This window comes from Balaenoptera musculus, chromosome 1, assembly GCF_009873245.2.
Source record: "Balaenoptera musculus isolate JJ_BM4_2016_0621 chromosome 1, mBalMus1.pri.v3, whole genome shotgun sequence".
Lineage (NCBI taxonomy): Eukaryota > Metazoa > Chordata > Mammalia > Artiodactyla > Balaenopteridae > Balaenoptera > Balaenoptera musculus.
In genome coordinates, this window is record NC_045785.1 from 94369218 (window position 1) to 94395651 (window position 26434).

The following is a 26434-nucleotide window of genomic DNA, read 5'->3' on the forward strand; positions in this document are numbered from 1 at the left end:
TTAGTATAATTCTATGAGGATTGTGGGAAGGTTTAGTGGCTTTGTTCCTTGGCAAGTTCAGTGAGAGCATCTTCAGTGAACTGTCACTCAGTATTTCCCATTGAATTTCATAGCTCAACAAATTGTACAAGACAGGATCTAAGACTTAACACTTCTCCACAGTAAGTTTTGTGCTGAACAAGATTATGCATTGTTTAAAACCTGAAACAGACCCATTTAATTATTTTGCTATGTTTTCTGTGAGTGTCGCAAGACTAAAAGCTTTCAGAAATATCTTTAGTTAATGCCAGTTGCACTTTTTTAGAATGTGGATAAAGAGTTCAAATAAATTTATTTGAGAAGCTCACAGTTGAATAAAGTGCTTGAACTTGACATTTTAGCTAAAGGTGCACTTTCTAGCAGAGGTCAGTTCTGTGCAAACATAATTTATCTGGTCAACATCTGCAAAGAACATCAGGCTCTATCTTGTTTTTGCTATTTTCACAAGCAACACTTCAGGAACAATTGGAAAAGAAAGGCAGGCAAACTTAGACAGAAATTCCTGCCATTAACAAACTGATATCATATAGGTAATAAATGTTGAGAAAAAGACTACATTTTTGAAAGGTGGACAGATTCGAGGTGACTCTGAGACTGAGATCCAGAGTCCGCTGAATGGTTGACCATTGTGACTATCTGTCATGTCTAATCAATTCAGCAAAAATAATCTAACTGGTTTATATGTAGATGAGATTATGGTTACACAGAGAGAAAGACATGGTGAATTGAGGCAATGATATTGCTAAGTAACTCAACAACGCAACTACTATTTTAAGAGAAGAACAGTAGGGGATCCTAATATCCATATTGTTATTGGAATAATCTCTGCATAACTGGATTCTTGATTTAAATGGTAATTCTTTTTGCCTCTGAAAATAAAGCCTCTAAACTTTATTACTGACAAGGTCAAACCATTTTCAGCCAAATACAAGACTTCCTTTGTGATTGAAGCAAACTCCCAGAAACAACAAATACAAATATTCTCTTCATATAGGGCCACTTTTCAAGCGGGTTGATGATAAGTAATTACAATTTGAACGTTTCACTATTGTTTCTAATGTGCTGTTCATTCTTTTAAACCTATCCAGTTGCTCCCAAATTAGCTTTGTCAACAGTTTCTTCTGTTCAAGTTGCAAACCACAAGAGAGGTAGGAATTCTTGGATTCATACAGTGATTTCATGGTGTTATGTGTTGTGAAACATTACACTGTATGAATCTGGAATATCTGTGAAGTGTACCCATCAGCTTATTGGTGAGGCATGTTGACTGATAACGATCAATGCATCAAACAGTACTGAGAATGTCATCTGTAAGAGGAAAAAAAATGATTCACTCAGAAATTTGACTGCTGCAAATTTAAAATGCTGCAATATTTGTTTTCTGAAAGATTAATGTGTGAATAAGAATTATAACACTTTAGGTTCCTGTTTGGAACATGAATGTTAGAGTATTAACATTGTCACTCATTTGCATTGAAAATAAGGAAACTCACTTACAGTGAGTTTCAAGGATGCTTTTCATGAGAACAGAATGGTAGGTTCATGTATGGTGCCCATTTGACAAATGAAATACCTTGGAATTTCTACTTCCAAATATTGTTTGAAATGAATTTGAACAAATACCAGTGAAGAACTACACTGGGTTAAGCATTGATTATGACCCAAAAATAATAGTTACACTACTTTCTTTAAATGAAAGTGAGCAGAATCTCATCTGTGACTCATGAATGGCCCATTCCAGCTAGCATCTGTCACTCACAGACTGAAGATTTTTCAGGAAACATAAAGACTTCTGTTTTTATTTCACCATTTTCCTTTAAATGTCCTATGTGACAGGTGTGTCTTGTTTTCCACCCTTGACTGTTGGGTATATGTCATGTTTTAGGGAGTTTTTGGGGTTTTTTTTCATGAAACACCTCTTACAAAGAAATATATTTATTAACAATACCTGAATTTGGTTTGACCCACTTGGTGAAAATGACCATAATAGCTTCCCTATTCCTTATTGAAAAGAGTCAAATCATTTTCCAGATTTTAACCAACTTGAATTGTTCCTTCTGTGTCATATAGAGAAAAGGAGGAAGCTGGTCAGAAGATGGAAAAGGGAAACCGATGATATTTAAACCATGTCTTAAACTTTCCTCACAATGTACTTTTACATATCAAACATTGGCAGTGCCCTTTTGAGGGAAATCCAAGCAGATTTGAAATTTGGGGAACGAAGTTCCTTAGGAACAGAGCAGCCACAAGTTCATAGGGTGTCAAGCCTATTTGGGCATGTGTGCATATAATAAGCTAGTCGTTGATGCCACAGTAGGGATGTCCCTCCTTATCTATGATATGCAAACCTACACAAAGAAACCAAAGAGGTGAAGGAGAAAGGAAGCATTAGGGACCTTATAGAGTCCATCTTTTTTCTGTCACATCAAGCACTGGATATACAAGAGGACTCTTGACCTGAAATTTGACCCTGTATCATTGAATCTCTAGTTTCTTGGGGTCACAGCACTAATGAGATCTGAACACATTTCCACAGGCAGGAAGAAGCCACCTAATGAAGTAGATTTATCATAGAATAATCCAGATTGTTATCAAATGATGTACATGGAAGGGCTTCAAAAGCTACCTAAGGTTGCAAGACAGAGTTGGGGGTGGGTAAGAATCAGGAAAATGCTGCAGCCACTTCATTCCCATCCCTGGGGGAGGCCCCTGGAGGCTTGTGACTTTGCTAATGTAGTGAAGGGAAAATACTTTATAAGAATTCTAATTCCTTCGCCTTCTGTCTATCTAAAGTCTTTTTTTCCAAATCCTTTCTTTTTGAGTGACTACAGTAAATTTCCACCAGCTCTGACTTTGAATAAACTTTCCTCATTTGGCCCCAACATATATAAATAAACCTAGCTGTGCCACATTCAGAGTACTTTATCTTATATTCCGTAACATATGTCATATTACGGAACATTGGTGACGTAATAATGGAATTAGAGGCAACATGGAGAATAGTAAGAAAGAAGACACCAAGACATTTAACAAACATCCCCCTTCCTATTCTTAATATTCTTTTTCTTTCATTCTCTTTCTCTCCAACCTTTTGTTTTTCTATAACTCTTACCTCCCCAGGCCTTCCCCAGCCAGTCTCAGTCAGAAAGTGTCTTTAAACCTTAGAAGAGGTTTGGATCTTTCCTGATCTAGAAAGACAACTTTGAACTCTCCTTCTTCTAAAATGCTGCTCGCTTAACTAGTCAGTTCTTATGTACCATATTATCATAACTGCCTTATATGATGTCATATACATCAGATGGGGGATTTTGCTCCCCCAGGGAACTTTTGGTTGTCACAGCTTGGGAGTTGCTACTGCTTCTAGTGGGTAGAGGCCAGGAATGCTTCTGAATATCCTACAACATATGGGAAAACCATGGATTATTTGGCCTAAGATGTCAGTAGTGCTGAGGTTGAGAAACTCTGCACTGGACTCTTCAGGACTGGGCTTCATGGTCCAACATGGCTGGTTGGTCTAGGGCTATGATTCTCGCTTAGGACTGGGCCTCGTTCAAGTTGTCCCCTGGTATAAGGTGGTCCTCAATAAATATGCATTGCCAACGCATGCCATGCTTCACCATGAAAATGTGTTTTAGAGAACCCTGTTAGCTTGTTTACACAACAGTAATTAAAACTTGTCTGAAAAATAAAATATAGCCTACAGTGTGATTTGAGATTGCAAAAGTGTATAAAACCATAGCAATTTTTGGAAATCTCCTTTTTCCTACCTAAACTAATCTGCATAGACATATAGTCAATTTTCAGCTAAAATATTTAATAACTCAGTTATAGTGTGATGTATGGCTGTTGTTTTTCTCAACTCTTTAATATTTAGGATATAGCCAGACTCTCTTACAGAATTTGAATGGTGGAGGAATGAATTTAAACATAACTTTCCTCTGTGTCTTCCTCTGTTTCCCAAAGTAAGATGCCTCAGGATCATCACTGATTTGTTGACTCATTGATTCATTCATTCGACAACATGTTTTGAGTGCTTAGTATTTTGAGTTCTGTTTACATCTGTGGACAAAATGGACACAGTCTGCACGCATGTCTTTACACTCAAAGTATAGGGGAGAAATTTTTTTTTTAATTTAGTCTTCAGATACTCTAGGTTCTACAAAAAAATTAAACAGGATTAGTAAATGTGGGAGGGGGGATTAATGTCTTTGGGTCAGGAGCTGTTATTTCAGATAGAGTAGTCACAGCATTTTCTTTGAGCAAGACCTAAAAACAAAGTGATGAAGCAAGTCATAGGGAAGTCTGGGGGAGGAGTAGGCCAGACAGAGGTAACAGCAAATGCAAAGGCCCTGGGGAAGTGCTTGGCATGTTTGCAGAGCAACCTGAAAGTATTGTACAGCGAGTGAGGAGGAGAGTGATAGCAATGAGCCCAGATCAATTGGGAATGAATGAATTCAAACTCTGCCTTTTATTCTGAATGAGGCAGGAAGCCATTAGGATTATGGGCAAAAGGATGTCATGACCTAATTTAAGTTTTAAAAGTGTCACTCTGACTGCTGTGTGGAGGAGACTGTCACAAGGATGGAAGCCAGGGAAGCAGTTTGAGGACAACAGCAATAATCCAAGTGCCCTTAACTAAAGATGAGATGGTGAGAGGTGGTGAGATTTAGAATGTATTTTAAACGTGTAGTCAAGAGGATCTGCTGATTGATTGGTTGGGGGCGTGGGTAGAGAGGGATGAGAAAAAGATTGGTGTCAAGAACAACTCCAGGAATTTTGACCTAAGCAATTGGAGGAATAGAGTTGTCATTTACTGAGACAGAGCCGGCTACCCATGTAAGTGGCAGGCTTGGGAAGGTAACCTATGAGCTCAGCTTTGAACATGTTAAAGTTGAGATATCTATTAAATGTCCAAATGGAGACATTAAGAAGGCAGTTGAATATATTAGTCTGGATGAAGTCTCACTAACTAACTGGGAAGTTGGTCCAGGCTGGAAATAACTATTTTGGAAAGGTCAGCATATTGATGGTTTATGTAGTCATGAGGTTGGGTAAAAAACCCTGGCTATTAGTGAGCCTAAAGAGCCAAGAGGTCCAAGGGCTAAGCCCTGAGTCATTTGAGAAGATACAACAAAAAGCAGAAGAGAGGAGGAAGCAATGGTAGGTGGGGAAGGAGGTGAACCAAGAGAGAGTGGTGGCCCAGAAGCCTCCTGGTTCAGGAAGCGTTGCCAGAATGCCCTGAGGGCCTTATTGAAGTTTATGGTCATGAATTTAAAGTGAGACTTGTTTCAAAATAGTTGGAAAAAAACTCCAGCCACATTTAGCTGCTGGGGTGTAGGCATGGAGAAGTGGAGAGTTGGATTTAACCAGGATCAGATTTTCCCAGGAGACTGTAATTGGGGGCGGAGGGTTGAGGGTGAGGGAGATGAGAGCATATAAAAGGAAATGATTGTAAGAATGGACCATGAACTCTATATTTTGTAAAAAGGGAAAGGAGGAAATGGTAGGTCAGTGAATTAGAGGATCAAAGAATTATTGAACTATTAATGTCATCCCTTCAGGATCTTAATAAGATAGTGCAGCTCTAACTCTATCATTAATGATCATTCATGGATTCTGGGCCTATGTGGAAAGAACAGTTCCTAAAGAGTGGGAAATTAACAGAAAACTGAGAAATAATACAGCAGTCTAATAATTACATCTGAAATGTCTTGCATTTATATAGTGCTCTCATGTGTTTCAAATCACTTTCAAAGATCTTTTTATCATTTTATATTCTCAAATACACCATGGTCAGAGAAGACAGCTTTATCAAAGTCTCAGAAGAGTCTTAGAAGTTTTAAAGGTATAAAGTTACTATTAGCTCATTTCTTAGGTTATAAGACATTTAAAGTATCCACTTATCTTCTGGAAGAAGTTTGTGATATTGAGTGTTTAGCTGTGTATGGTTTTGTATATAATTATTTATAGAATTTACATTATTTAACTCTCCTATCAAAATTAATAAATTGATTTTCAAACAAAACCCAGAAACAAATAGTGAATGTCACAGAAATGCATACTATTCATTAAATTCAAAGAATAGTAGGTAACAGTGTCTACAGAGATTCATGAATTGGGTCTTGATTGAACTTGGATGTCTACAGACACGTTTTTTGGTGAGTAAAGCTTTGTCAGATGAAGCCCAGCATTGGGTAGATCTTATCCACAAAGGAACCATTCAATACTTCCAATAGTATTGGCTATTGGGTAGATCTTATCCACAAAGGAACCATGTTATGATACTTCTCCAGCCCTGTTCTCTCCCATTTCCCAATGTCATGTCTTTGCACACTCTATTCCTTTCACTGGAAATGCTCAGTTCCTCCTTTTTTTTTTTTTTTTTTTGTTAAATAAACCTTACTGGCCCTCATGGAAGATTTAGTTTTAACTTAGTTTTTCCTAATTCTCCTCAAGTGAAATGAATTTCTCCTTATATCACTTTGTGTCTCTGTTTGTTTTTGTTTTTGTTTTTGTTTTTGTTTTTAAGCACGTCCTCTTTTTTTTCTAGTTATCTGAGCACATGTTTGTCTTACCCACTAAACAAGCTTCTTGACAACAAGGACTTACTTCTATGTGGTTTTAAAAGTTCCTAGGATGAATTTATGCACACAAAAGATTCTTTTGAAAAAATCTGGATTAATTATATTAGGTACACCAAGAACCAACCTAGGATGGGGTTATGTGAAGAACAGTAACCACTTAGGGGCCTCTTCTAGAGAGGGAGAGCCTGAGGACAGGGTGTGTGTGCCCACGCCTCTGGAATTCCAGGCACCTCTGAAGAAGTCCTTGGGAAGCAATTAGATTTGGGACATGGGTCTCCTCCCTGCAACTACTACTCTGAGGTGGCTCCAGGCCAGAAAGATTCTCCCTGTTCCGAACCCTCAACTAAGGAAGGTTGGAGAGGCCCTTTAGGTTTCCTAGGGAGTCAGAAATGCCAGCTTAAACAAGGTTGAACTCAGCGAGATAGAATGTATGGGGGTGAAATGCTTGTTTTCTAAGAGAATTTAATTTGGTGATATGTAATTCTATTATCTTTCTTGTTGCTATTATTATTATTAATTTGGCATGTCTTAACTACAAAATTTTTGCAGGATTTTCTTACCCCATCTCCCATATGGCCTCCTTCTCCCAGAACTCTCCTTCTCCCGCTGGTTCCTCCAACTCCCCACCCCCACTCCCCACCCCTAGCACACATACACACCGTGACAAAACTAGCCTCCTGTAAAGGCAGGGGCTTGCCTTCAGGAACCTCCCATTCTTCTTGCCTTTCTTTTAAGCATCTGGGTTCTCCAAGGTGCTAACCCTATTCCTGGGTGTCTTCCACTCTTCACCATTTCCAGTGTCCTCCTCTGCTTCTATCCAAATTTGATTTCATTCTGTTGGGACCTTGACCTCAGCTCTACTGTAGTAACTGGCTCTCATACGAATGAATCCACACTGTTCTGATGAGTGTCAGTATGTTAAGTTATTGGGTTAGCCAAAAAGTTCGTTGGGGTTTTTCTGTAACATCTTATAGAAAAACCCAAATGAACTTTTTGGCCAACCCAATAGAAAAAAAAAAAAAAAGATAATCACCCTTCCTTATTAATTTTGACAACACTTACTCATTTTTACTCTGGTCATCAAATGCAATACTTCCAAAATTTTAATCTAGGCCAAAAGAGTAACTCAGTACCTCACATAGTGCCTGACACATAGACCAACCGAATATATTACTTATTGAGTGAATGAATAAATGAGCTCAAATAGTGACTGTGTTTGGCTTCCTGGTGGGATAAAATAAAAGCCAGACATTAATGAGAGGGATATTTTTAGGCAAACAAGGTTTGCAGTTTCATAATTGACCTCCCTTATAAATGTGAGCTAGGCCTGCCCCCATATTTCAGGAGACGAAACAGATTCCCCGCCTAGTTACTTCTCACACATTTTTTTCTGTCTGATTCAGTAGCTATTGCACCAATAGAGGCTTTGTTTTTACTTCTTTTAAAAAGGTTGAATTAGATTAATGACTTGCTTTGGTTGAGGTGCAAAAAAGAGACGATCTAGTCACTCTCCACCCTTCCCTACGTCTCCTCGTCTAGTTCTTATCACCATCACCCCTAAGCCTCAGAGGCACCTCCAACATTTGGGGGAGACAAAGGAAAAGCAATCTGAGGGTACAGTAGCTGCCTGACTCTTCTTTTGTAGCAGACTTAGCTTGAAACTTGCAAGAAAAGGAAATCTTAAGAGCACTTTTTTAATACCAATCATCTCCCTGTTTTTTGTATTCTCTCTCACACATAAGCAAACATGCAGATTTGGCCTGATGAAAGGCTTACAGAAGTCATCTTCTCCTCTTACCATTTGGAAAAAACAAAAATAAAGAGTTGTTTAGTTGTCTAGATCCCTATTAAATTTGCCATGATTTCTTCTGTGAAACTCTGAGTTACTGTCTTGACACAAATGATAGTAAGACTCTAAACAAAGGAGCCATGGGTGATGGCAGACTCAGGCCTTAGATGCCGACATTCATCCTTCCTTCTTTTTTAAGATTGCAAATATGAAGAGAAAATGAGGGGAGTGATGCAAAGACAGTGAAGTTTTCAATGTGCAAAAATTAGACTTTTGCATCAATGGAAACAGAGTCTTCCCAAATTTTAAAAGGTATACACCTGCAAATGCTTCTGTTCATATTGTCTGCCAAGAATTAACACTCTCCGATCATGTTCTGAATGTCCAATCTTTCTCTCCTGCCTGAAACAGATGCTACTTCCATGCCAGTCACAACCACCTGCGGTCACCATGTGTCATGTGGAATCACATACATGTAATGCCATTCCGCCATCTTTTCTCCACTTCTCATTTTATCCAAGCATGTAGTGTGCTGTTATTCTGCGACTGTATACACTCTGTATACATTTCTGTTCTTCCTTGCAAGATTGTGAATGCTTCGGCCACTCCAATCGATGCAGTTATATCGATCTGCTAAATACAGTCATTTGCGTGAGCTGTAAACACAACACTAGAGGGCAGCACTGTGAGTTATGCAGGCTGGGCTACTTCAGAAATGCTTCTGCACAGCTGGACGATGAGAATGTGTGCATAGGTCAGTTCCATTATAATTTCAGCTATTGTTCTGTGCCTTTCACGAGATGGGGATCTATTTAAGGTGGAGAGGCTGGTGATTTGCACCACAGCTGAGCCAGAATGAACTTTCTCAATGGAGAAAACATCCTTGTGGTAGACTTAAAGATTTCACTTGTGCTGATTGAAATCATAGTTGGGGGATGTATTTTGAATCCTTGTCTAATTGTTGCTTTAAAGATGATGAGCTGAAAAGTCATGTTAAGAGACGAAGTAATTCTTTTTGTTTTTCTTTCTTTTTTTTTTTGCATGAAATCTTAACACCTGGTCATTTCAACCTGATCTTAAAGTCTTAAGTTGTACACTCAGCTTTCAAAATGTAAACTCATTATAAGGTTTTTAATTATAGATATGAGATTAGGATAAAAACTTTTGTAAATAATTGGTAATCAACTAATATTGATTTAAAATATTCCCATTTGGAATTGAAAGCCATTAGCAATTGGTAATGTAGAAGTTTGCCTGGCTTTTCCATCCATAGTAATGAAATTCCACTTATTGAATTTTCCTATAGCCCTCAAAAGGAGAAGCAATTTTTCAAAACAATTCAAGACAATTAATTCTCTTAGCTTCCAAAGTACATGAGCCCTGGAAAACTGGGGCCACAGAATTCCCTTGAGCATTCTTTCCACCCCCTGTGATGACTGATCATGTCAACTGGAGAGAACCAGGTGCCCTTCCCATCCAAAGAAGCTTCTCCTACCTTTTGCATAGTAGAACCTATCTTTAAGAAAGGGAGCTGATGAAAAATAAGAAATAAGAAATGGAATTTCACTTCATAATGTACTTTGAAGAAGTGCATATATTCAAAATGGTGAAGGGTATGTATCTGTTACCACACCAATAGGTAATACATAGGCAACCAATGTTAAAGGTAGATTTTTTTCACATAAAGACTAGATAGAATACACAAGCTGAAAAATGAAAGGTGATCTTTTCATCAAAAAGAAATCAAATCAATCTGCAATTCTGGAATCATTGTTTTCTGATTGGATTGTCAAGGTTATATAGTTATTTGCCAAGTGTCATTTAAAATAGCTGGACAAGTTTTTTCAGTTAAAATGGGCCAAGTTTTTATAATACTGTTTATGTGTATAGTATGTTCTAATTTTCAAAGTGCTTCCTTATTATTTGTGAATTAGTGGAGAAATCCCTGGACTTAGAGGCTGGAGAGCTGGGTTCAAGTCCCAGTTTGCTATTTAATAGCTGTGTGCCTTAGGTAAGTCGTTGAAAACTCCTGGTCAAATTGGTGTCATATGGGATGCACAGGAAACACTTGGTAAACTGTGAACTGACTTGCAAGTATGTTTTTTGTTTGTTTGTTTTGTTTTTACTTAATCCTCATTAACAAAACCATGGTGGTAAGTACTCCACTGATAATTTCCCCTATTTTCTAGTTGAGAACAGTAAGGCAAGTTGACCCAAATCATACAGCTTTAGTAAAGAGTTAGTTTCCTGACTTCAAAGCTTTTGAATGCTTTCTCCCAACTACCCTGACACAATTAGCAAAGCTAAGCTTGTCAGACTTTTACTTATGGTATGTTTTTAGGATGACAGCAGCAATTCCACTATGAGCTTGTGAACAGAAGTTCAATTGCCTTTATAACATTTGGGTTACAAAGATTTGAGAATATTAATAAAAACCAAAAGGCACATAGCTGTCTGAATTCTGAATGCAGTTACATTTTGCTGAATGTCATTTGTAAAAATATATAAATGTCATACTATAAATATGTTAACAAGGGAAAAGGTACAATAAATAGGAACACTAGGAATACAGGAATAAAACCTAATCAGTTTTTTCAAAATACAAAACATTACAATAAGATGTAAATGTTTTGCAATATCAATTTCATATTATTTTCAATAAATCAAAGAAAAAGACCTTAAAAGAAAAGATTTTATTCCATAAAATTTCTCATAGCAGGTAACTTAACAATATCCCAATATATTTTACTCAAAGTATTCTATTCTAATGAAGTCCTCCCCTTTTCCTGTTCTAAAGTAATCTATAAACTACAAAATCCACACTTCCTGTCTAATTCTAAGAGGCATAGTTCTGTTATAAATCCATATTTGATTATCCACAGACAAGAAGTTGCCATTCAGCTTTTGTCTTTTAAATCATGTAAAATACAGATGAATGGAAAGCTTAATATACATTCTTGTATTTATTTCTACTTAAAAAAAATCAAACGCAGTTCTTTTCTCCCTTTCTAGAAACTTTGTTAATTAAAGTTATAAATCTTGGAGAGGATTTTATATTATTGAGGTAAACATATCCCTATTCAGTATTTTGTATTCTTCAAACCAAGTGGATATAGATAAACACAAAGATGAGTATTTTTAGATACCATTAAAATTAGCTACAGTATACCTCCACATACCAAAATTCCTTAAATTGTTTCTCTTTCCTAAGGGGTAAAATTGTTTTTAAAGAATGAACTGAAAAATTTGGCTAGCTGGTATATGCTACGTACAGTCTATCTTTTGTCTTTAGTTTCTATAAGCGTACAAAAGTTTCCTAAAAGAGTTATAGCTTCCACTCTTCCCACTTGAGGGACCAAAGGCAGAGCTGTCAGGCTGCCTGGGCATGAGACGGAAGCTGAGGTTTGCTCTCTGAAGGCCATTGGAAGCCTGTGGCTCCATTACCAGGGTTTGCCCTATGGGGCAGCACGAACCTATTCGCTATTTTTTACATTTAAGTTCCCCAAAGGGCTTGCAGCAGGGCTGAGAGTTAATTTTAATGCCATTTTGTATAGAAAGCACTAATGAAAATGAATGGATATTTACCCAATTCACTTTCACAGAATTAGGCACTAATCTCTGAAAATTTGAGCTTCATCTAAGCTGTCTCTAAACTTAAGGGGAAAAAAGGCACTTTGCCATTTCTTTAACAATTGGCAATGAAATCCACCACCCTGGCTATGAGGGAACAGCACATATCTTTGACAAAATGTTGACTGTGTTGAAATAGATGTCTTAAACTATTTGCATCATTTTATATTATGGCAAATATAAAATGCACGCTATTCCGTGTTGTCACAGTGATCGCTGCTTTGTGATTCCTGGTAAATTTCCCCACTTTCATACAAATTCCAAGCCAGCCATGCTTCCAAAGATGCATGTGATTAGCCTGTATGATGCAGCAATTTCATGAAGATGACATCCTTGCATGCTTCCATTTCGTATAAACTCGAACATTAAGCAGGAAGCTAGAGGATATGTGACCTTGGGTAATCACTGCTAATAATCCCTGATAACAAGCTTGACATCTGAATGAAATGCAGGGCTCAGCAGTTGCTACTAAACATATCTCCAATTATGATGTATTATTGTTTTCATTCCCCTGGAAACCCAAGATCAGGTAATCAGAGGTACCTTCTGTAAAACAAAGCAAACATAAGACACTTCTAATACTTATAAATCAACTGTAGTATAACTTTTTAATCAGACTTCCAAAAGTATTTCATGTTGTTTTTTGGTCTAACAGTCCTGCATATTCTTCCTAGTTTCATGGAATAAAATATAATTCTCCAAGGCCATCCTCATCACCCCAACATCTACCATTGACCATCGTTCCAGAAATGATATTTTTTAAACTAAATTATTTGTATGTAATGTGGATTGTAGACCCCACCTCTCCTTGTCACTTATTTTCCTGACTAACATTACACTTACCACCTTTTGTATGACAACCACTGAGATGTACCGTGGTTTAGATGTTCCACATTTCTAAAAATTTTGTTTACTTTTTTTTTACATCTAAAACTTTATATTAATCAGTTGTTACGGGCTAATTGACTAACACAGTATGTGAATTCGTATTGGCCAGATGTAACTCTACTCCCCGGCTTATGAAATGTTGGTGATTCATTGTCAACTTATACACTTTAAATAGTAAGAAACATATTATAGTAGTCTTGCTATAGGTATATACTTACAGTGTGTGTGTGTGTGTGTATGTGTGTATTTTTAAAGCCACAACAAAATTGCTATTTAAAAATGTTTTAAACAACTGCTGTATATACACACATTAAAATAGAAAATGCCAATTTAAAATAAAACTCCAATTATTAAGTGCAAATCAGTCCAGACAAGGAGAGAGCATTTTAGACTTTATTTGGTTTTATTTTTACCTATGTATGTTACTCTTAGTCATACAAATATTTGTATCTTAAGAATGCTGAACTTCAAAATTGACTTACTCAACATGAAATAAATAATGATTCTAAGGTACTCCACATTCTTTGAAGAAATTATCTGATTAGTCCCTATGACAAAAACAGAACCAAACCTCTCTATTTAACAGTAAACCCTGAATCTCCATGGCCAATCTAAGATGCTAAACTTAAAGTTATTAAACTAAAATCCTCAGGGTTTCTCACAGTTGGTTGCTTGGTTAGTTGCTTGGTGTGATTTTATTTGGTTTTTTGACATGAAAACCTCTTAATGGGACCATTTTAAAATAAAGGAAATCAAGAGACAGAGGGGCATAATAACTTGCCCAGTATTATACAGTGGGATTACAAAGAAAGTAACTTTGACCTACAAATTCCAAAAGCTGGAAACTAGCTGCTGTTACCTTTCAAGCTAATGGAAGCCTAAGGAATTCGTATTTCTGATTCAGGCTTTAAGAAAAACAGAGCTTCAGAAGTAAAAATATCCTGCATAATAATGTGTGAGGAATCAAGAAATTATTCTATTTACTTTTTATTACACAAAGTTATATTGTTCTGTCCATAGACATTATAATGATACAAGTCTTAAATTATGCCTATGTTGAAATTTATTTAGGATTACAAAATTCATTTTCCTTTCATGATTGTTAATCTAGGTTGCATAAAAGCTATACTAACTTAACATGTGTAGCAGATACAATATCTAAAGGCTCATCACAACATAGTATAAATATATATATAAAGCACCATCCCAAATCATAAAGTAAAACTGACTTTGAATGAACAAAGTGCATTCATATTCCACTTTAACAATGTTCAGCAGTTCTCAAATTTTGAGTGTAGCCGATAAGCTCATTTGAATAATTTAAAACAGATTTTACACCGATGGCATATTGATTTATCCTTGATATGTAAACTTCTCATTGCATTCATTAAACCATCTAAAAATGCCCTAACAAATGGAAACTCCATTACGATCTGTTACCAGTGAAGAGCATGATGTCTTATTTCCTTGGAGGTTTTCAGATGATTTCCTCCCATAACAGAAAAATGATATCATGGAAGGCTGAGCAAATAAATAAATGGACCTGAAATAGCCATATTTGCCAAAGCATTTCATTAGTGGACGCCTTTCTTTAAGTGATGCATTTAAGTAAGCAACACTCCTGTGTTGATACCTTATAAGCCATGCGGACTTGTCTCCAGCCTGTGTGTTGTCTTGTTTCTACAGAGTGTTATTGTAACCCTTTGGGCTCAGTCCATGATCGTTGTAATGGCTCAGGATTTTGTGAGTGTAAGACTGGAACAACAGGGCCTAAGTGTGATGAGTGTCTGCCGGGAAATTCCTGGCACTACGGCTGTCAACGTAAGTAACTCTGGGAGCTGTTCTCTGCCTGCTGCAGCATGGCTGATTCTGCTTGTCTAGGCCGGTGCGTGCAGCTTCTCAGAGCAGAAAAAGGCCCAAACCGCTGACAAGCTTTAAAAACTACATAATGCCTCAGCCTATGGATAGGAGAGAGAGCAATCCATCAGCTGTCCAGCTGGCTCCTTTGAAGCCCATCTTCGTCCCCTCTGATGGCTGGAGAAACTTATACTGAAATACTGTACGCAGATCCATGTACCTGGCCAGACCATAAATTAAGTGGCACAATAGGGACCCAGCTTAGAAATCTTACTGCAAAATGAAGGGTGATGTGTATGCGGTTAATATATTTCTTGAACTACCCTGGAGCTCCAGAGTTCATAAATTAAATGATATCTACATAACTTATTACCACCCTTGTATCATACCCATCACTGAATCTGAACCAAAAACCTAAAGGTAATAAATCTAAGGGATACTTAAATGCCAGGATAAAATAAATGATGAAAATCAATATTGATTTTAAGCCTCTGAGGTTAGGCACCATGCAGTGAGCCTTAGACAGATGCCATTTGGTTCAGCTTCATTTCTCTGAGGATTATCAGGCGTTCTTAAAAGCTTGTCAAGGCAGGTGGCATGTTGGTGTATTCAGGGAACAGAAATTTTAAAATCTGAGCAGAAGCTTCCTCCTGTCATTCATAACCTTTTTTGCATTTTAATTCTGCATTAATTTTCCTCTATCTGTACACAGTCAGCTTACTAATATCAAAGAGCCACCAGGCAAAGCCTCTGGAGAGCGCAGTCCAATACAAAGTCATGCAAGCCACACATGTAACTTTAACTGTATTGTTATCCACATTAAAAAAAGTAAAAATAAATAGAAGTGGATTTTAACAACTTGTTTTATCCAAAAAAAAAAAAAAACTGAAATATTATCATTTCAGCATAGAATTAATGTTAAAGTTGTTAAGGATATATTTTACATTTTTCATAGTCCTTGAAATCAGATGTTTAATGCTTACAGAACTCTCAATTAGAACTAGCCATATTGCAAGGCTTAATAGACACATAAGTCTACCATATTGGACAGCACAGCTCTAGAGGTTTTTTGCTTACTTTTCACTTGAAAAATTGTCAGCATGCACGAACTATCTAAAGCAGGTTTCTACCAGGGATGTACAGAATATTTTATCTGCTACTTATGGAATGTATAGTTATCTGGAGGCTACATTTCTACATAGTATAAAGCCAAAGTGAAATTTACTACCATACTAATGCCATGGGCAGCAGTGAACTATGGTGATAATTGAGAGATTTGGCACTGAGCAGGCCAAGGTTAGGATGGGATCTAGAAGCTGGAGGGTGAACATCTCCAGCCATGCTGGAGAATCATTAAAAGCATCAAATAGTGAGAAGTCAGGCAGCACTTCTGCACATAAGCTCTGGATAAGGCCATGGTTTTAACGTTGTACACACCGTAGGTTCCCAGAAAGCACCTTAAGGGTCTGAATGAGTTTGAGATCCCAAAAACAATGTGAGGAGCCAGGACTCAGCGGATAAGTCATCAGTCCTGGAACATCTAGATGTAGAGGCCCAAAGAAGGCTGACAGTCAGGAGGAGAGAAGGAGAGACAAAGGAGGGGCCGAAACCAGCACCAAGATTCAAAGCATAAGGAATGAGGAGACTTTATAATGAAGACACACCTTCTCAAAGGAAAAGTCTCATGTAGTTTACCTGATGCAACAGGACCTAATGAATGGGTTCCTGAAGTGTAATCAGGGAAAGACATTGGAAAGGAAAATTAATCTAGCCTTAGAGGAAATGTATGCCCAAAAAAGGGCCTAACTTGATTTTTCTGTGTTAATTTCCTGAAGTATTATAAAAAATGTAATGTCCTCAAATTTTTCCTTCTGGCATTGGAAGACTGGATTTAAGCATGACCCTACCACATAAAGGCGGTATGGTGTACAAAACCCTCCATGCCTCAGCTCCAGCACCCTACATCCTTGGTATGTAGATCAGTGAGATTATAGGAGTAAATGCTTTATCCTCTTGAGTATTTCTTTTTTATTTTTTTTTTGAATTTTTGAATTTTATTTTATTTATTTTTTTATACAGCAGGTTCATATTAGTCATCTATTTTATACCCATCAGTGTATACATGTCAATCCCAATCTCCCAATTCATCACAGCACCACCCCCACCTCCCGCCACTTTCCCCCCTTGGTGTCCATACGTTTCTTCTCTACATCTGTGTCTCTATTTCTGCCCTGCTAACCGGTTCATCTGTACCATTTTTCTAGGTTCCACATACATGCATCAATATACGATATTTGTTTTTCTCTTTCTGACTTACTTCACTCAATATGACAGTCTCTAGGTCCATCCACGTCTCTACAAATGACCGAATTTCATTCCTTTTTATGGCTGAGTAATATTCCATTGTATATATGTACCACATCTTCTTTATCCATTCATCTGTCAATGGGCATTTAGGTTGCCTCCATGACCTGGCTATTGTAAATAGTGCTGCAATGAACATTGGGGTGCATGTGTCTTTTTGAATTATGGTTTCCTCTGTGTATATGCCCAGTAGTGGGATTGCTGGTCATATGGTAATTCTATTTTTAGTTTTTTAATGAACCTCCATACTGTTCTCCATAGTGGCTGTATCAATTTACATTCCCACCAACAGTGAAAGAGGTTTCCCTTTTCTCCACACCCTCTCCAGCATTTGTTGTTTGTAGATTTTCTGATGATGTCCATTCTAACTGGTGTGAGGTGATACCTCATTGTACTTTTGATTTGCATTTCTCTAATAATTAGTGATGTTGAGCAGCCTTTCATGTGCTTCTTGGCCATCTGTATGTCTTCTTTGGAGACATCTCTATTTACGTCTTCTGCCCATTTTTGGGTTGGGTTTTTTGTTTTTTTAATATTGACCAGCATGACCTGTTTATATATTTTGGAGATTAATTCTTTGTCCATTGATTCGTTTGCAAATATTTTCTCCCATTCTTAAGGTTGTCTTTTCATCTTGTTTATGGTTTCCTTTGCTGTGCAAAAGCTTTGAAGTTTCATTAGGTCCCATTTGTTTATTTTTGTTTTTATTTCCATTACTCTAGGAGGTGGATCAAAAAAGATCTTGCTGTGATTTATGTCAAAGAGTGTTCTTCCTATGTTTTCCACTAAGAGTTTTATAGTGTCTGGTCTTACATTTAGGTCTCTAATCCATTTTGAGTTTATTTTTGTGTATGGTGTTAGGGAGTGTTCTAATTTCATTCTTTTACATGTAGCTGTCCAGTTTTCCCAGCACCACTTATTGAAGAGACTGTCTTTTCTCCATTGTATATCCTTGCCTCCTTTGTCATAGATTAGTTGACCATAGGTGTGTGGGTTTATCTCTGGGCTCTCTATCCTGTTCCATTGATCTATATTTCCATTTTTGTGCCAGTACCATATTGTCTTGATTACTGCAGCTTTGTAGTATAGTCTGAAGTCAGGGAGTCTGATTACTCCAGCTCTGCTTTTTTCCCTCAAGTCTGCTTTGGCTATTCGGGGTCTTTTCTGTCTCCATACAAATTTTAAGATTTTTTGTTCTAGTTCTGTAAAAAATGCCATTGATAATTTGATAGGGATTGCATTGAATCTGTAGATTGCTTTGGGTAGTATAGTCATTTTCACAATATTGATTCTTCCAATCCAAGAACATGGTATATCTCTCCATCTGTTGGTATCATCTTTTATTTCTTTCATCAGTGTCTTATACTTCTCAGCATACAGGTCTTTTGTCTCCCTAGGTAGGTTTATTCCTAGGTATTTCATTCTTTTTGTTGCAATGGTAAATGGGAGTGTTTCCTTAATTTCTCTTTCAGATTTTTCATCATTAGTATATAGGAATGCAAGAGATTTCTGTGCATTAATTTTCTATCCTGCAACATTACCAAATTCATTGATTAGCTCTAGTAGTTTACTGGTGGCATCTTTAGGGTTCTTTATGTATAGTATCATGTCATCTGCAAACAGTGACAATTTTACTTCTTCTTTTCCAATTTGTATTCCTTTTATTTCTTTTTCTTCCCTGATTGCCATGGCTAGGACTTCCAAAACTATGTTGAATAATAGTGGCGAGAGTGGACATCCTTGACTTGTTCCTGATCTTAGAGGAAATGCTTTCAGTTTTTCACCATTGAGAATGATGTTGGCTGTGGGTTTGTCATATATGGCCTTTAGTATGTTGAGGTAGGTTTCCTCTATGCCCACTTTCTGGAGAGTTTTTATAATAAATGGGTGTTGAATTTTGTCAAAAGATTTCTCTGCATCTATTGAGATGATCATATGGTTTTTATTCTTCAGTTTGTTAATATGGTGAATCACATGGATTGATTTGCATATATTAAGAATTCTTGCATCCCTAGGATAAATCACACTTGATCATGGTGTATGATCCTTTTAATGTGTTGTTGGGTTCTGTTTGCTAATATTTTGTTGAAGAGTTTTGCATCTATATTCATCAGTGATATTGGTCTGTAATTTTCTTTTTTTGTAGTATCTTTGTCTGATTTTGGTATCAGGGTGATGGTGGCCTCATAGAATGAGTTTGGGAGTGTTCCTTCCTCTGCAGTTTTTTGGAAGAGTTTGAGAAGGATGGGTGTTAGCTCTTCTCTAAATGTTTGAAAGAATTCACGTGTGAAGCCATCTGGTCCTGGACTTTTGTTTGTTGGAAGATTTTTAATCACAGTTTCAACTTCATTATTTGTGATTGGTCTGTTCATATTTTCTGTTTCTTCCTGATTCAGGCTTGGAAGGTTATACCTTTCTAAGAATTTGTTCATTTCTTCCAGGTTATCCATTTTATTGGCATAGAGTTGCTTGTAGTAGTCTCTTAGAATGCTTTGTATTTTTGCAATGTCTGTTGTAACTTCTCCTTTTTCATTTCTAATTTTATTGATTTGAGTCCTGTCCCTCTTTTTCTTGATGAGTCTGGCTAATGGTTTATCGATTTTGTTTATCTTCTCAAAGAACCAGCTTTTAGTTTTATTGATCTTTGCTATTGTTTTCTTTGTTTCTATTGCATTTATTTCTGCTCTGATCTTTATGATTTCTTTCCTTCTGCTAACTTTGGGTTTTGTTTGTTCTTCTTTCTCTAATTCCTTTAGGTGTAAGGTTAGATTGTTTATTTGAGATTTTTCTTGTTTCTTGAGGTAGACTTCTATAGCTATAAACTTCCCTCTTAGAACGGCTTTTGCTGCCTCCCATAGGTTTTGGATCATCGTGTTTTCATTGTCATCTGTCTCTAGGTATTTTTTGATTTCCTCTTTGATTTCTTCAGTGATCTCTTGGTTATTTAGTAACGTATTGTTTAGCCTCCATGTGTTTATGTTTTTTACATTTTTTTCCCTGTAATTCATTTCTAATCTCATAGTGTTGTGGTCAGAAAAGATGCTTGATATGATTTCAATTTTCTTAAATTTACTGAGGCTTGATTTGTGACCCAAGATGTGATCTATCCTGGAGAATGTTCCGTGCGCACTTGATAAGAAAGTGTAATCTGCTGTTGTTGGATGGAATGTCCTATAAATATCAGTTAAATCTATCTGGACTGTTGTGTCATTTAAAGCATCTGTTTCCTTATTTATTTTCTGTTTGGATGATCTGTCCATTGGTGTAAGCGAGGTGTTAAAGTCCCCCACTATTATTGTGTTACTGTCGATTTCCTGTTTTATAGCTGTTAGCAGTTGCCTTATGTATTGAGGTGCTCCTATGTTGGGTGCATATATATTTATAATTGTTATATCTTCTTCTTGGATTGATCCCTTGATCATTATGTAGTGTCCTTCTTTGGCTCTTGTAACATTCTTTATTTTAAAGTCGATTTTAGCTGATATGAGTATTGCTACTCCAGCTTTCTTTTGATTTCCATTTGCATGGAATATCTTTTTCCATCCCCTCACTTTCAGTCTGTATGTTTCGCTAGGTTTGAAGTGGGTCTCTTGTAGACAGCATATATATGGGCCTTGTTTCTTTATCCATTCAGCAAACCTTTGTCTTTTGGTTGGAGCATTTAATACATTCATGTTTAAGGTAATTATTGATATGCATGTTCCTATGACCATTTTCTTAATTGTTCTGGGTTTGTTTTTGTAGGTCCTTTTCTTCTCTTGTGTTTCCCACTTAGAGAAGTTCCTTTAGCATTTGTTGTAGAGCTGGTTTTTTGGTGCTGAATTCTCTTAGCTTTTGCTTGTCTGTAAACTTCTGAGTTCTCCATCGAATCTGAATGAGATCCTTGCTGGGTAGAGTAATCTTCGTTGTAGGTTCTTCCCTTTCATCACTTTAAATATGTCATGCCACTCCCTTCTGGCTTGTAGAGTTTCTGCTGAGAAGTCAGCTGTTAACCTTATGGGAGTTCCCTTGTATGTTATTTGTCATTTTTCCCTTGCTGCTTTCAATAATTTTTCTTTGTCTTTAATTTTTGCCAGTTTGATTACTATGTGTCTCAGCGTGTTTCTCCTTGGGTTTATCCTTCCTGGGACTCTCTGTGCTTCCTGGACTTGGGTGGCTATTTTCTTTCCTATGTTAGGGAAGTTTTCAACTATAATTTCTTCAAATATTTTCTCGGGTCCTTTCTCTCTCTCTTCTCCTTCTGGGACCCCTATAATGCAAATGTTGTTGCGTTTAATGTTGTCCCAGAGGTCCCTTAGGCTGTCTTCATTTCTTTTCATTCTTTTTTCTTTATTCTGTTTCTCAGCAGTGAATTCCACCATTCTGTCTTCCAGGTCACTTATCCGTTCTTCTGCCTCAGTTATTCTGTTATTGATTCCTTCTAGTGTATTTTTCATTTCATTTATTTTATTGTTCATCTCTGTTTGTTTGTTCTTTAATTCTTCTAGGTCTTTGTTAAACATTTCTTGCATCTTCTCAATCTTTGCCTCCATTCTTTTTCCGAGGTCCTGGATCATCTTCACTATCATTATTCTGAATTCTTTTTCTAGAAGGTTGCCTATCTCCACTTCATTTAGTTGTTTTTCTGGGGTTTTATCTTGTTCCTTCATCTGGTACATAGCCCTCTGCCTTTTCATCTTGTCTATCTTTCTGTGAATGTGGTTTTTGTTCCACAGCGTGCAGGACTGTAGTTCTTCCTGCTTCTGCTGTCTGCCTTCTGGTGGATGAGGCTATGTAAGAGGCTTGTGCAAGTTTCCTGATGGGAGGGACTGGTGGTGGGTAGAGCTGACTGTTGTTCTTGCGGGCAGAGCTCAGTAAAACTTTAATCCGCTTGACTGCTGATGGGTGCGGCTGTGTTCCCTCCCTGTTGGCTGTTTGGCCTAGGGCTACCCAGCCCTGGAGCCTACCCGGGCTCTTTGGTGGGGCTAATGGCGGACTCTGGGAGGGCTCACGCCAAGGAGTACTTCCCAGAACTTCTGCTGCCAGTGTCCTTGTCCTCATGGTGAGCCACAGCCGCCCCCTGCCTCTGCAGGTAACTCTCCAACACTAGCAGGTAAGTCTGGTTCAGTCTCCCCTGGAGTCACTGCTCCTTCCCCTGGGTCCCGATGCACACACCACTTTGTGTGTGCCCTCCAAGAGTGGAGTCTCTGTTTCCCCTAGTCCTGTCAGAGTCCTGCAGTCAAATCCCGCTAGGCTTCAAAGTCTGATTCTCTAGGAATTCCTCCTCCCATTGCCGGACCCCCAGGTTTGGAAGCCTGACGTGGGGCTCAGGACCTTCACTCTGAAGGTTTGTGAGTCACCCACCCTGCAGTTATGGGATTTGATTTTATTGTGATTGTGCCCCTCCTACCATCTCATTGTGGCTTCTCCTTTGTCTTTGGATGTGGGGTATCTTTTTTGGTGAGTTCTAGTGTCTTCCTGTCAATGATTGTTCAGCAGTTAGTTGTGATTCTGGTGTTCTCACAAGAGGGAGTGAGAGCACGTCCTTCTACTCTGCCACCTTGGTTCCAAAAACCTCTTTAGTATTTCTTGAGTACCTACTATTAATTAGATATTGAGCTTGCAGTAGAGGCTAAAGGATGAAGAGAGGTAGCTGCATTGGACATGTGGACATGAAGTTCACAATCTGGAGTGAGAGGCTGACAAGCACCTAACAGTTAGAAGGTGATCAGAGCCAAGCGCTATGTACCTGATTTTAGTGAAGCCCAGATGGGGAGTAAGGCTTCCCAGAGAGGTGACATTTGTTTGAGTACTCTAGTATTGGTGGATGCTTTCCAGGATGGAACTGCTTGGGCAAAAAGGTACATGAGCTAATACACTATGTTCCAGAAATATCAAATGGTTTTGATATGATTAGAGGGTAAAGGGTGTGTGTGGTGTGTGTTGTGTGTGTTGGGAAGGAGGGAAAATTTTGAAGAAGCAACCAGAGACCAGATCTTGTAGTTTCTTGAATGCCAAGCTACGAAGTTTTATCTCATCAGAGAATAGGTGTGAGGACCATCATACAGGGGAGATATGGGATCCACCATACAGTTTCAAGCAGAGGAAAGGATAAAATTCTGTTTTAGAAAGATTATTCTGACTATTCTGTAAAGGAAGGACTGGAACAGGGTGAGACTGGATTTACTATATAAATTTCATATATTTCAAATACACCTTTGAGCACACAATCGTTTTATCTCACTCTGAAATCTTCTTTTCTTTCCTCGACCCACCCACACAGGACTGATATTCTGTGTTAAAATATAGAAATCCTTTTGCCAGTTGGTAAATGGCTATTGCCATTTAAGATCCCTAAGTGCCTTCCCTAGGATCTCTTAGGTGCCCCCCAACATCTAGCAACTAACAGGGTAATACCTGTCAGTGGTGTATGCCTTCAGCACCAGCTGGTACTGGATACCAGTACTAGAGCAGGGATTCATACTAAGTAGTTAGTGCTTGTAGGTTGATAAATATTTTTCATATCATTCCTTTGTCTGCATATAGATGAATACATTCAAAAATGCCTCTCAAATCAATCTCTCTCTCTCTCCCCCCCCAGTCACTCCCCACATCACATGTGCACGCATACGCATGTGCGCACGCACACACACACACACACACACACACGCTTCTGCTTGCCCTGAGTTGAACCCATCCTTGGGTTGGCCACATTATTAGTGGCAGTGATATTAACCTGGCAAGAAGAAATCAAGGCCAAGAAGAAACACAGTGGCCAAGTAGGGCCGATAGCAGCATTCGCAGCAATGAGCAGGGATTAAGTGCACATTTAGGCAAGCAGGGCCAGGGAGGAGATGTCGTAGATATCAGGACAGAGTCCGAGGGATCCAGACACCAGGTTCCAGTCCCCCAGTGGACTGGCAAGAGGAGCAATGTGGCACTGCAGTCCAAAAGGACTTGGATTTGGGAATAGAAAATAAAGAAAGAGATTCAGTTGCTGACACTGTCGCTTACATCCTATGAATAGAACTAAGTGAGTACACACTTAGGCTCTGGAGTCATACAGACCCGGGTTTGAATCCCATCTCCACCCCTTACTACCTGCAGGACTTAGAGGAAATTACTTGGGCTCCCTAAGGCTAGTTTTTCATCTAAAAATTAGGATAATACTAGGACCTAACACATATGGTACTTGTGAAGATTCAAGGAAAATAATGTGGAGCTCACAGTCCATAGTAAGATCTCAATTATTATTAGTTATTTCCAAGCACAAGTTGATTTGTCAAAGAACGAGGTAAGAATCCATGTTTAAAACTAATTGTACAATGATAGTGCAGGAAGTGCAGCAAGAATGGCCACTATTGAGTATCAAATTGTTGACCTAGGGGATTCTAAAAATCCCTTGATCAGAGACAAGACTAATTCAAGCGATTGAAACAAAGGTGACCCCAAAAGCAATTGTGTGTCTTCAGCTGGGGAAATCAAGAACTCCAGGCTCATTAGTGAACTTTCTCCTGAGGGGGCCACTGATTGTGTGCACCATGAATGTAAGCTGTTCTCTCTGACAAAAGGTGAAACACTTGAAAACCATCAGAATGAGTGGACTTTAGACAGCATGGAATGCGCAATTCAGGAAAGAAAGCAGAAATTAAAAGATTTCAAAGAGGACAGGCAGAATCAAACTTAGTACTGAGGTTGCTCCGCAGAAGAATGAGATTGAGGAGAAAGAGATTTTTTTTTAATGCACCCCTTTGAAATCTGAGAAGAGGCATGAGCCACATCCCAGAGAATAAAACTGAACCTTCTAAAGAGAAAGTAACATTTCGTGCTTCACACAAAATATGGTTTGTTAACCTGTATTGGAAAATAATGGAACACTTGTTAATGGCACCAAGAAGACTAGACATAGGTCAGGTATGTGATTTTTTTGGTTTGGAAAATGAAATAGGAATACTCACACATAGAACCAGTGGGGCTAATGAGGAGATGTATTGTCTTCCTGGTGAATGTATAAGCTACACTGGAATATCATGCAATGTCTATTAAAGCCAGCAATTTCCCCACATTTTTACCTAATTTATATGAATACTAATGGTGCTTTCAGAAGAACTTATAGTGTGAATATTTGGGTTAAAGTCAAAATATTTCATGACGTAGCTAAATGTTATGATTTGGAAGGTAACAGAGCATGTAGGAAATCAAGAACTAAGCACACATAGCAACAGGAAGGCTGAGATTAAGTTGCTGGGCCATGGTCTATAGTATCAGAATATGTGTTCTTGGAAGGGATCAGTACATATATTACCAAGAACAGGAAAACATGTATTTAGTAGGAGGCTCAATGGCCTGATCAAGAAGATTTTTCAATTAAATTTGAGAGGAATATAGTGAAAACACCCTTATAGTAAAACCAGACACTGTGGCAAACCACAAAGTTAAAAAAAGGCAACAGTTATTCTCAGGAGAAAAATAAGAGAAAGTTTGGGGAACAAAATTCCTTGGCTTATGTGTATCCCTTCCCAGTGATTGCATAATAAGTACATTTATTTTCTACTGCTGCTGTAGAAAATCACCACCAATTACCACAAATTTAGTGGCTCAAAACAACACAAATATATTTTCTTACAGTTCTGTATTTAGAAGTCAATAAGGGTCTCACTGGGCTAAGATCACAGTATCGACAGGGCTGCATTCCCAGCTGGAGGCTCTAGGGGAGAGCCTGTTTCCTTTTCTTTTCCAGCTTCTGGAGACCACCTGCATTCCTTGGCTTGTGGCCCCGTCCTCTACCTTCAAAGCCAGGAACTTTCCATTTCTCTGTGCCTTTCTTCCATCACCACATCTTTCTCTAACCACAGCCTGGACACAGTCTCCACTTCTAAGGACCCATGTGATTAGAGTGGAGACATACAGATAATCTTTCCATCTGAAAGCCCTTAAGTTAATCACATCCCTTTTGTCATGTAAGGGAACAGGTTCCAGGAATTAGGATATAGACATCTTTAGGGAGACATTTTTCTCCACCCACCACAATAATCATCAAGAATACCAGCTTTTAATTCCAGGGATAAATATGCAGGTATTATGGAGATGGAATGTAACGCATGCTTGCAATAAAGATATTCAAGGGTAAAACTTTGAAAGAAATACATAATATGATTAGAAAGGAGAGATGTATGTCAAGAAGGTATAGACTTGCACTGTGAATTAGAGACAGTGAAATATTTTTCAGTGAAGATCAAAGATCTTATAGAAAAGGTATTGTGAGTGTATATTATAGATGATACAACCATTTAGAGGATATAGA

The 26434-nt window shown here is 37.9% G+C and overlaps 1 protein-coding gene across 2 annotated transcripts in view; it reads left to right on the forward strand.

The window, feature by feature from the left end:
• NTNG1 (netrin G1) overlaps window positions 1-26434 on the forward strand; it is a 328355-nt gene that overhangs the window by 260222 nt on the left and 41699 nt on the right. Inside the window, exons 6-7 of one of the 2 annotated variants that reach the window (XM_036863847.1) lie at window positions 8999-9166; window positions 14617-14751. The exons of the other annotated variant lie outside the window; for it this stretch is intronic. Coding sequence (XP_036719742.1) covers window positions 8999-9166; window positions 14617-14751 — 303 coding nt within the window. The remainder of the gene's footprint in view (window positions 1-8998; window positions 9167-14616; window positions 14752-26434) is intronic. 2 annotated transcript variants of the gene reach the window in all.